The sequence below is a fragment of the Lithobates pipiens genome, unplaced genomic scaffold (genome assembly GCF_037356315.1).
Source record: "Lithobates pipiens isolate NorthernLeopardFrog02 unplaced genomic scaffold, aLitPip1_a1.2 Scaffold_23, whole genome shotgun sequence".
NCBI classification, from domain to species: domain Eukaryota; kingdom Metazoa; phylum Chordata; class Amphibia; order Anura; family Ranidae; genus Lithobates; species Lithobates pipiens.
The window spans coordinates 58062415-58074961 of NW_027507785.1; the positions used below are offsets into that span (position 1 = coordinate 58062415).

Sequence of the window (12547 nt, forward strand, 5' to 3'; positions counted from 1 at the left end):
TCAAAATGTGGGTCTCAGCAGCCAGACCGTCAAATTCAGACTGCGTAAAGCAGGATGGTAAATTGGGCCCTGTGAGAGCAGATCTGGCCGGAGAGGGAGGGTCCATGGCCTGCCCACTGCCAACTTCATGATTTCTGCGAACCATGGTCGCCTGGGCCAAGCCGAGGCCACTAGAAGGACCGGCTTCGTCTCCCTCTTGACCCTTCCCAGGAACCTCGATAGCAGCGGGCTCGGGGGAAGGCATAGATCAGATTGTACTGATCCCAGGGAACTGTCAGAGCATCTGACCCCTGAGCAAGTGCATCTCTTGTCCTTGATACAAAGCTGTCCAGTTTCCTGTTGAATCTGGACGCAAACAGATCCACGTCTGGAGTGCCCCACTTGTAACATATGTCCTGAAACACATCGGGGTGCAGAGCCCATTCTCCTGGGCACAACTGCTGGCGGCTGAAATAATCCGCCTGCCAATTGTCCACTCCTGGGATGAAGACTGCAGAGAGGCACGGCACATGCTCTTCTGCCCAGACAAGTATGCGATTCACCTCCTTTTGGGCCACCAGACTTCTGGTACCGCCCTGGTGATTGATATAAGCCACTGCGGTGGCATTGTCGGACTGAATCCGAACCGGGAAACCTCGCAGTCTGTGAGACCACTCTCTGAGTGCCATGTAAACTGCCCGAATCTCCAAGATATTTATGGGCAGCAGACTTTCGGTCGCAGACCATTTTCCCTGCGAGCATGTTCCCTGTAACACGGCTCCCCAGCCTGTCAGGCTGGCATCCGTGGTGACAATCTTCCATGAGAGGGGAAGAAAGGTTTTGCCCTTCAGCAAATTTTCGGTCTGTAACCACCGGACAAGACTTTTGCGTGCCCGAGGGGATAAACGCATAGGAAGATCCAGGGATTGGGGCTTCCTGTTCCAAATCGCAAGGATGCATCTTTGCAGGGGCCTTGAGTGGAACTGGGCGAATGGAACGGCCTCGAAAGAGGCGACCATTTTTCCCAACAGTCTCATGCACAACCGAATGGAGGAAGATCTTCTGCCCAGAATCAGGCGCACCAGATCTCCAATGGCCAAGGCCTTTGGCTTTGGAAGGAACACCCTGCCTTGAGCGGTGTCGATAATCAGACCCAGGTAATCCAACCTGGTGGTCGGTTGTAAAGACGACTTTTCTAGGTTTATAATCCAACCTAGGTGGCCCAGATGTTCTAGCGTTTTGGTGACGCTGCGACTTAGGCATGTTGCAGTTCTCTCTACGAGAAGTAAGTCGTCTAGGTAAGCCATGACGGCTATGCCCTGAACTCTTAAGATTGCTAAGAGAGGGTCTAGAATCTTCGTGAAGACTCGGGGGGCCGTGGCTAGGCCGAACGGCAGGGCCACAAATTGAAAATGGCGCTGCTCTACCGCGAACCTCAGAAACTTCTGGTGTGCGGGAAATATTGGCACATGAAGATATGCGTCTCTGATATCTATTGATGCCATGAATTCTCCTCCTTGTAGGGAGGAGAGCACAGTGCGTATTGACTGCATCCGGAAGGTCTGGATGTGTAGAAACCGGTTTAAGTCTCTCAGATCCAAGATAGGTCTGACACTTCCGTTTGGTTTTGGAACGGTGAAGAGATTCGAATAAAAACCTGAACCCTGATCTTTCGGGCTCACTTCTACTATCACACCCTGGGATAGTAATTGATCTAAGGCCAGAAATAGCGGTTTCTGCTTTATCGGATCCCTGGGGATCCTTGACCTTAGAAAACGAGAAGGTGGAATCTCCTGAAACTCTAGCCTGTAGCCCAGACACTGAAGAGATCACCCATCTGTCCTGAATCTCCTCCCGCCAGGCGCCTGCAAACTGCAGGAGCCTTCCCCCCACTCGGCCGAGCGGGGGCGCCCCTTCACAAGGAGGTCTTGGAGGTCTGCTTGGCAGGCTTCCGCCCCCAAGTCTTTTTCTGTCCCTGGGCTCGGCCCTGAGGCTTTCCAGCCGAGGGGGGCTGGGAAGGCCGTCGCCACTGTTTAGAGCTTGATGCTTCGGGAGAAAGAGTACGCCTGAATGAAGGACGTTTACTCTTCTTGACTGGAAGGAGTGTAGATTTACCTCCCGAAATATTTTAGACGAATTTATCTAATTCCTCTCCAAACAACCGTTCCCCTTTAAACGGGAACCCAGCCAAATGCTTTTTGCATGACATCTCAGCAGCCCAATTCTTTAGCCATAGAGCCCTTCGTATGTGTACCAACATGAGGGACAAACGTGATGCTTGTTGGACAGAATCCAAAATCGCATCAATTATGAAACATAAGATGTGAGGCATTTCTGCATATTTCTCTACTTCCTCATTGGGAAGGAGTTCAAACATCTGTTTAACCTGTTCCTTAAGGAACTGACACAACCCCACGGCTGCGACTGTAGGTTGCACCACAGCGCCGGCCATGGAAAGGGAGGTTTTTTAACAAGGTTTCCAGCCCTTTGTCAGCTGGATCCTTAAATACCTACGCATTATCCAAAGGACAAGTTAGGTTTTTATTCACACAAGAGATAGCCGCATCGACAGATGGGGCCCCCCATTTCTTGGTGAAACTTTCCTCCACGGGATAATACATAGAAAACCTCTTGGGAGGAGAAAACAGTTTATCGGGATGTCCCCAGTCCTTATACATCAAGTCAGCCATTAAAGGATGAATTGGAAAGGAACAGGCAGTCTGTGGGGCTTTCCTGACTCCCAGGGAAGAGACAGAGGATGTAGCGACTTCAGTAGCAGGCATTCTGAATGTGGTACGCACCAATTCAGTGTAATACTGCACCTGCTTTCTGAGTGCCTGGGAGGAGGGGACTAACTCCTCATCCTCTGACTGATCCGACTGCTCATGATCCCTATCCAAAGATAGGGATCTCTCCTCATTTTCAGAACAACTGTCTGAGAGAGGGATTTCAGCAGAGGGAGGGGATCTACCCCTTTTTCTGCTATCTTTTAGGGAAGCAGAAATAAAATTCATTATCCTCCCTTCAAAACTCTCCAATGTAGCCCTAAGGGAGTCCTCAGTGACATATACCGGGGCTGCGACATTAGGAGAGGCTGCAAAGCCTGAAAGGGGCACTGACTCGTCTTGAGATGCAGGCTCCACTTTTGCAGAGGGGGATGGTAATCTGCATGCACTTTTGGAACCCCTGGACCTAGGCGGTGACCTGCCAGTGCTTTTGTTACCTGCCCCTGAAACCCTCTTACGAGGAGACATAGTACTGAGCTACAAAGCAGAGTTACTAATGTAAAATGCAATCACTTGTTTGTGCTTAAAGTCTCACAATAAATCAATATTAGCTTAACTGCACAATATGATGCTGAGTAGGTGTCTTAAGGTTCGCCTGGATCCAATCCCACGGATGCTTACAGCCCACAGCTCCTGTGTCTCACCTTACAGTCCCCTGACGCTCTGGGCTTTTAAAAACGGCCGTTTTGGCACCTGCACTGCAGCATAGAGCACCTGATTGTGCACAGCTGGCAACCACACCCCCCCCCCCTTTCCCCATTAGGCCGGGAGCGCGCCCGGCGCGCGTGCACGAGGACCGCGGGATCCGGGGGGGGGAGGAGAACCCAAAGGGAGTGACATGGGACCCCCTGATCTGCGTGGGACCCCTCTTTTACCTTTATTGTGGCAGGGACTGCAAGGAGACGTGAGTAGCTGGGAGGACCAGGCATTTCACTGAGCATGTTTGTTTGAAAGGCATGTAAGTATGCATCAGGCTTGCTCTTACTCCCTCAAGTGGTGGAAACCAGGTAAGACATACAACTACTCACAATGAAGAAATCCATTCATATATTAAATATATAGGATGACTTCCCATACCTGTTCCCCGCCGCAGGAATTGCTGTGTTCAGACCAATTCCAGCCTTCACCCATCACGGCGGGTATTGTTAGCCAACCTTCAGGCGTATCTGGGGTTCTTACGAAAAGATCCTCCTACCTGGGCCTTGTAAAAAACTCTGCCAGAAACTTACGGGCGCCCTGAGTAAACAGTACCCCAAGTCTGGTTGTCCCAGAGTCCAGTCTTCCAATGGAGAGGACTTACAGGCAAAACCTCGTGTCTTCGGCAGACGAGGCCCGGGTACCATACCATCTTGGGAGTCAATTATCGGCCCGAGGTATGGTTCCGGTTTGTTGTAGCCCTTCGGCCCTCGCCGGGACCCGCATAGAGCTAAGTTTTACGTGACCATCGACCAGACACTGGCGAAAAAACTGAGGTGCCTCCCTAATGGGAGGGGTTATATAGGGGAGGAATTCTCTTTAATTGGGTCAACCAGTGTCCAATCACCAGAGGTGCCTATATAACCCACTATGTAATGAAGCTCCTGTGTCCCGTGATGTATGATCAAGAAATGTGTGTTATACGCCGATAAATATGGTACTCTGACGGATTTGGTTGGCGGAATCTCCGACCGTGTGTACAAGGGCTTAGATCATCAACTTATTTGAGTGAGGTCCTCATCTCCTCTTGTGTCGTATTTGTACTAGTTTGTCTGGTAGCCTGTGCTGTTTTATTTAAAGAGAATTAGTCATTTTGCTAATTCTGGGCAATGTGCTAGGTTCTGTTGATAGCCCCCTGGCTCCTCTGAAGCTCTTTTTGGTGACACTAAGTCGCCTCTCTCCATTTGCCTTCAGGAGCTCTTTGGGAAATACTATGCCTTCAGGTATGGGTGAGGAAGTAACTGCCACCTCTTTCTACCAGGATTTAGTGCTCAGCCCATAAATGGTTAGTCTCAACAACCTGAGACTGTCATGCAAGAGAGTTGAGCAGGTCTTTAACCTGTGTAACATGGAGCTTACACCGTGGTTAGGTTCTCCTAATAGCCCCCTTGCTCCTCTGATGCTCTTGTTATCGAAGTTGCCCTTCTCCATTTGTCCTCGGGAGCCCTTTGGGAAATACCATGCTTCTAGGTATGGGTGAGGAAGTAACCTCCACCTCTTTCTGCCAGGATGTAGTGCTCGGCCCATGAATGATCAGTCACAACATCGCAAGGCTGTCATTAAAGAGAGGGGAGAAGCTGTTTAACCCTGTGTAACAAGGAGCTTACACAGTGGTTAGGTTCTTTGGATAGTCTTATGGCTCCTCTGATGCTCTCCTTATTGACACTAAGTCGCCCTTTTCCATTTGGTTTCAGGAGCCCTTTGGGAAATACAATGCTTCTAGGTATGGGAGGAAGTAGCATTGACCTCTTTCTGCAATGAATGGTCAGTCTCAACACCCCAAGACTTTCAATCGAGAGAGGGGAGAAGCTTTAATCCTGTGTAACAAGAAGTTAACACAGTGGATTGGTTCTCTTGATGACCCCCTTGCTCATCTGATGCTCTCCTTATCGACATTAAGCTGCTGTTTGTTTGTCTTCAGGAGTCCTTCTGGAAATACCATGTTTCGGGGTGGAATAACCTCCAAATCTTTCTCCCGTGATGTAGTGCTTGGCCCATGAGTGGTCAGTCTCAACGCCCCGAGAGTGTCATGCAAGAGAGGGGAGGAGCTCTTTAACCCTGTATAACAAGGAGCTTACATGGTGGTTAGGTTCTCGTAATAGCCCCCTTGCTTCTCTGATTCTCTCTTTAGCGTCACTAAGCCACAATTCCCATTCTTCCCCCTTTATGTTTGTCTACAGGATCTCTTTGGCAAATACCTTGTGCTTCTGCATATGGAGGAGGAAATTACTTCCACTTCCTTCACCCTGGATGCACGAGTGACAGATCTCAACACACCAACACTGTCATGTGAGAGAGGGGAGCAGCTCCCTAACCTTGTATGACATGGAGCTTACACAGAATGGGCCTAGAAGAGGAATGGAATGGTGGGGACGGGGTACCTCTTATAATTCATGAGGTTAGGTACAGTAAAGCCGCGTACACACACGGGCGGACTGTATGGCCTACTTAGTCCGTCATACAATCCGACAGACAGTCCGTCATACATTCGAATGAACGGACTTGACCACACACCACTTTTTGAGCGGACTAATACGGCGTACTAAGTCCGCCATACTATCCGCCCTACTTTTGAAATGAACGGACCCGCCCACACACGCGGAGGAAAGTCCGCTCATTTCGAGCGCGTCTCCAGGTAGGCGGGGCCCGCGAAGGAGACGTCGCTGACCCCGCCGCCTGGAATGGACTTAAAGGGGAACCCCAACGCCGAAAAAAATCGGCGTGGGGGTCCCCCCCAAGTCCACAACAGACCCTTGTCCGAGCACGCTACCCAGCCGGCCAGGAAAGGGGGGCGAGCGAGCGCCCCCCCTCCTGAGCCGTACACCTGTAAAATAAAAGTACAAAAAAAAACACAACACACGAGATAAAATACTTTATTGCACAGCTCCGGGGGTCTTCCGTCTTCGGGGGTCTTCTCGCCGGACTCCTCCGCTATCTTCTTGTAGCTCTTTTACTAGCGGAGGAGTCCGGCTTTCTTCCTCGCCGCCGGCCTCTTCTCCCGACTTCGGGGGTCTTGTCCCCCTCTTCGGTTCTTCTGCCGGGCCACCGCGCCTTCTTATAGCTCCTTTACAGGCGGTGGCCCGGTCTTCTGTCGCCGCCGCCCCCGCCGCCTTCCGTTCTTCTTCTTCTTCTTCTTCTTCTCCAGGAGATGTTGCCTCGACGATCTCTCCGGCCGGAATGCCAGGGACGCACTGCGCGGCCACTTATATAGGGACAAGGGGCGGTGTCACATGGCTTTATGTCACATGGGTTGGTGTCACATGGTGACTCCGCCCCTTTACGATGTCATAGTCCCCATGTGGCATCAACCCATGTGACCAACCCATGTGACATAAAGCCATGTGACACCGCCCCTTGTCCCTATATAAGTGGCCGCGCAGTGCGTCCCTGGCATTCCGGCCGGAGAGATCGTTGAGGCAACATCTCCTGGAGAAGAAGAAGAAGAAGAAGAACGGAAGGCGACGGCGGCGACAGAAGACCGGGCCACCGCCTGTAAAAGAGCTATAAGAAGGCGCGGTGGCCCGGCAGAAGAACCGAAGAGGGGGACAAGACCCCCGAAGAAAGCCGGATTCCTCCGCTAGTAAAAGAGCTACAAGAAGATAGCGGAGGAGTCCCGCGAGAAGACCCCCGAAGACGGAAGACCCCCGGAGCTGTGCAATAAAGTATTTTATCTCGTGTGTTGTGTTTTTTTTTGTACTTTTATTTTACAGGTGAATGGGTAGGGGTACATTGTTACTCATTCACATAGGGTGGGGGGCCGGTATCCGGGGGCCCCCTTATTAAAGGGGGCTCCCGGATTCCGATAAGCCCCCCGCCCGCAGACCCCGACAACCAACGGCCAGGGTTGTCGGGAAGAGGCCCTTGTCCTCATCAACATGGGGACAAGGTGCTTTGGGGTGGGGGGGGCCGCGCGGCCCCCCCTTCCCCAAGGCACCCCCCCATGTTGAGGGCACGCGGCCTGGTACGGCTCAGGAGGGGGGGCGCTCGCTCGCCCCCCTTTCCTGGCCGGCCGGGTAGCGTGCTCGGACAAGGGTCTGTTGTGGACTTGGGGGGGGACCCCCACGCCGATTTTTTTCGCCGTTGGGGGTCCCCTTTAAGTCCATACCAGGCGGCGGGGCCAGTGACGTCTCCTTCGCGGGCCCCGCCTACCTGGATACCCGCTCGAAATGAGGGGACTTTTCTCCGGGCGGGAAAAGTCCGCTCATTTCAAAAGTACGGCGGACTGGCACACACACGGGCGGATTGTCCGCCGAAATGCGAGTCCGACGGACAGTATTACGGAAATTCCGAAATACTTAGTCCGCCAGACTGCACGCTGAAAAAGTCAGCTGAAGCCCACACACGAGCGGACTGTCCGCTGAAATGTGTTTCGGCGGACTAAGTAGGCCATACAATCCGCCCGTGTGTACGCGGCTTAAGATTTCAAGAGAACCTGTCACTTTACCATACATGATACAGGTTAGCTGTCCCCTGTACTGCGGATACCTTCACGGCACTTTCCCAATTCCCTGTTTGCCTGCAGGAGCCTTGTAAACGACCTGGCACCTCCAATTTTGGCATAACATGTGACTCATGGACTCATGTTCCTCCCATGATGTTGTTCTGGGTGCCAAAACAACCAAACATGAGGCTCCAGTACTGTCACATTGAGGTGGAGGGAGGGTCATTAAAACTGTAAAATTCAAGAGATTTTGATGGAGCTCCAGAGGTTGAAGGCTGCAGTGAAACATTCCTCGCTGCCCCAGCTTCCCACTGTCCTGTTTGCAGCAGAAGCCTTGTAAACTACCTGGTACCTTCAGGTATGGGATAACATATGATTGGTGTTCCTCCCATAACGCAGTGCTGGGTGCCTGAACAGCCACATCACGAGGCTCCAGTGCCGTCATGTGGAGGCAGAGGTGGGGTCCTTAATGCTCTGTAAAATTCATGAGATGTTGGTGGAGCTCCAAGGGGTGAATGCTGCAGTGGAACATCCAATGGAAGGAACAACACGGGCATACTTCAATTTTTTTAGGAGTCATCAGGAGCCATGCTATGACACCTATGACATAACAAAGAGAGGGTGAGCTACCACCTAGCCTCTAAGCTTTTACATTTTCCCACCTGTATGACCCCCATTTCATTAAGGGTTGTTCTTCTGAAATTTCTCTGGAAATACGCTATGTGATCAGATTGGGTGCAGACGGTACTTAGGGGAGTTTTACAAGGGAAGCACAGCATTTTCTCTCAATTCTATATCATTTTCCCTGTATAATGTTTACAGTACTCACCAGATGATATAATGTTGCTTGTAGTGGGCTAATTAACGTATATCAAATTGTTACCAAACAATAGCCCACAGCAATGTAATTAAAACGGATAAATATTAGATAACAATACCAGTTAATGAACTAATTCTTGAAGAATTTTTCTTTTACTTTTTCTTTCACTGAAACTGTAATTTAATTTTTGTGCTTGACTGTGCATTTTCCTTTCCATTTTCCATTGCCACAGGCATTTTATAATGGTAATATATACCGGCGCAATATACATAACCCGTTTTGTCTCATCAAATGGCCAATCTTGGCCAGAAAAAGTCACAATTGCCGTATTTGTGGCCAGTGACTGATTGTTCTAGGGAGTCAGCCTGTCTCAGCATTATTTTTTAAATGGAATAATGTACTGTATATTAAGCTTTTTCAAACAATTAAACATACAAAAAAAAAAAAATATATGTAATGTTACTGGTTGTTAGTGAGTTGATTGGCGAAAATTCTCAGTGATGTCATGGTCTCTGATGATTTGATAGGCTACGTTCTAAGGATATCAATCCTCTCTAGTGAATTGATAGGCTTAATTCTAAGTGATGTCACTGATCTCTAATAATTGGATAGGTTACATTCTTAGTGATGTCATCTAGTGAATTGATGGACTGCGTCTTCAGTGATGTCACAGGTCTCTGGTGATTGGATAGGCTTCATTCTCAGTGATGTCACTGATCTCTAATAATTGGATAGGTTACATTCTCAGTGATGTCATCTAGAGAATTGATAGACTACATGTTCAGTGATGTCACAGCTCTCTGGTGATTGGATAGGCTTCATTCTAAGTGATGTCACTGGTCTCTAGTAATTGGATAGGCCACATTATCAGTGATGTTACTGATTGTTAGTGAATTGACAGGTTATATTCTAAGTGTATCACTCATCCCTAGTGAATGGATAGGCTGCATTCTCAGTGATGTCACTGGTCTCTAGTGAATAGATAGGCTGCATTCTCAGTGATTTCACTAGTCTCTAGTGATTGGATAGGCTGCATTCTCAGTGATGTCACTAGTCTCTAGTGATTGGATAGGCTGCATTCTCAGTGATGTCACTAGTCTCTAGTGATTGGATAGGCTGCATTCTCAGTGATGTCACTAGTCTCTAGTGATTGGATAGGCTGCATTCTCAGTGATGTCACTAGTCTCCAGTGATTGGATAGGCTGCATTCTCAGTGATGTCACTAGTCTCTAGTGATTGGATAGGCTGCATTCTCAGTGATGTCACTAGTCTCTAGTGATTGGATAGGCTGCATTCTCAGTGATGTCACTAGTCTCTAGTGATTGGATAGGCTGCTTTCTCAGTGATGTCACTAGTCTCTAGTGATTGGATAGGCTGCATTTTCAGTGATGTCACTAGTCTCTAGTGATTGGATAGGCTGCATTCTCAGTGATGTCACTAGTCTCTAGTGATTTGGATAGGCTGCATTCTCAGTGATGTCACAATTCTTTAGTGAATGGATAGGCTGCATTCTCAGTGATGTCACTAGTCCCCTGGATAGGCTACATTTTCAGTGATCTCACCAATCTCTAAAGATTGGATAAGCTGCTATCTCAGTGATGTCACTGATTGTCCCAGATCCAACTTCCATCTGTCTTCTGTGGCAAGCTAAAAACCCAACTCCAGCCCTTACGTCTGTATTTGGTCCAAAAGGTTCAGGTTTTTGTCCATCTTTTATAACTGTGTTCTTATTTGATAACTCTTCACTTTCAGTTTATTCGTCTAAACCAAGATAGACTAAGAAAGCAAAAATTACTGCATCATATATTTTTCTTTATATTTTGCCAGACTGTCCATTTCAACAGCCCTCTTGCCAAACGATTATCTGTGCGTTTAATGTATTATGTGCCTGGTATTTACCTGTAAAAGCCTTCATTGTGTAGATATCCAAAAGCCATGAGAAGCCATGAGAATGCAGCTGGGTGCTGCCATCTTGGATGTGATGTCAGCAGCCCCAGCGCTCAAGTGACACTCTATATCAGCCTTTCTCAACCTTTTCAACACAGAGGAACCCTTGAAATAGTTTTCTGGTCTCAGGGAACCCCTTCTAAAAATTAGAAATCTACAACTCATGATACATTAGTGTGATGGTCAGCGAGAAGAATGGTCCTTACACTTGTGGTCATTGGGAAGAATTACCTCCTTACAGATAGCTAAAAAGATCAATGGTGTGAGTGGGAACTTATCTGAGAGGCAGCAATTGCCCAATGCTGAAGGAACCCCTACAACCTCTGGAGGAACCCTAGGGTTCTATGGAACCCTGGTTGAGAATCACTGCTCTATAGTATTCCCCATTTATCACTGACAGGCATGCTTATAATAATCAGCTTATATTTATATATGTAAAATGTTTATCCCAGAAGAAAAAAAAAATGTTGCTGTAACTGCAGTGTGAGCTGGAGTTTGGCTTCAGTTTGTTAGTGTATCTAAATCTGCTAGTACATCTAACACTCCCCTCCCCCAGACTGGCAATGCGGCTTTCCAACGGTGACCCCTGTGCGCTTTCATCCAGAGTGGGGGGGGGGGCATTCCAATACAGGAGATATGTTACTTGCCAAATCACCAGGTGAAAACAGAGGGGGAAAAGGCTTAAAAAAAAAGAAAAAGAATGCAGCCACCACATCTAATGACTGGCAATACATAACAGTTTTGGTTTTAATACTGCTTTAAAGTCACAGTGTTGCCAATAATAGCCATTCAGGATAATGCAGTCGTTTTTCTTTGCACAAAAAAAAACAAAAAAAAAAACACAAGCATTGCATTGTCTGCCATAAGCACCATCCAACTTTCCGAAAGTCCAAACCAATCTAATTTCTTGACTTTTCCTGCCAGTCCCAGAAATTGGTACAGAAAAATCTTGGTGACGGAATCCGGTGAGTGGCACTATGATTTTTCTGTCTTTGTCTCATTTGTTTTCTATCTCCTCTGTAGGTTTGCCACCAAAGAGAGGAGCGGCCTCCTGCTTTACAACGGGCGACTGAATGAAAAGCATGACTTCATTGCGGTGGAGATCCACGACGGGCAAGTGCAGCTGAAATATTCCACAGGTTGGTGCATGGTTCATATACGTGCGATTGCAGGACCTACTTGTACAGTGGTGTGAAAAAGTATTTGCCCCCTTCCTCATTTCCTGTTCCTTTGCATGTTTGTCACACTTAAGTGTTTCGGAACATCAAACCAATTTAAACAATAGTCAAGGACAACACAAGTAAACACAAAATGCAATTTGTAAATGAAGGTGTTTATTATTAAAGGTGAAAAAAAATCCAAACCATCATGGCCCTGTGTGAAAAAGTGATTGCCCCCCTTGTTAAAACATACTATAACTGTGGTTGTCCACACCTGAGTTCAATTTCTCTAGCCACACCCAGGCCTGATTATTGCCACACCTGTTCACAATCAAGGCATCACTTAAATAGGAGCTGCTTGACACAGTAAGGTCCACCAGAAGATCCTTAAAAGCTACACATCATGCCGAGACCCAAAGAAATTCAGGAACAATTGAGAAAGAAAGTAATTGAGATCTATCAGTCTGGAAAGGGTTATAAAGCCATTTCCAAAGCTTTGGGAATCCAGCGAACCACAGTGAGAGCCATTATCCACAAATGGCGAAGACATGGAACAGTGGTGAACCTTCCCAGGAGTGGCCGGCCGCCCAAAATTACCCCAAGAGCGCAGCGACGACTCATCCAAGAGGTCACAAAAGACCCCACAACAACGTCCAAGGAACTGCAGGCCTCACTTGCCTCAGTTAAGGTCAGCGTTCATGCCTCCACCATCAGGAAA

At 48.3% G+C, this 12547-nt stretch overlaps 1 protein-coding gene and 1 long non-coding RNA gene across 2 annotated transcripts in view; one reads left to right on the forward strand and one right to left on the reverse strand.

The window, feature by feature from the left end:
* Positions 1–12547, forward strand: part of CELSR3 (cadherin EGF LAG seven-pass G-type receptor 3) — a 256060-nt gene that overhangs the window by 151939 nt on the left and 91574 nt on the right. The window contains exon 4 of the mRNA XM_077451691.1: positions 11693–11808. Coding sequence (XP_077307817.1) covers positions 11693–11808 — 116 coding nt within the window. The remainder of the gene's footprint in view (positions 1–11692; positions 11809–12547) is intronic.
* LOC143927559 (uncharacterized) overlaps positions 1–12547 on the reverse strand; it is a 30046-nt gene that overhangs the window by 5739 nt on the left and 11760 nt on the right. The window lies entirely within an intron of this gene.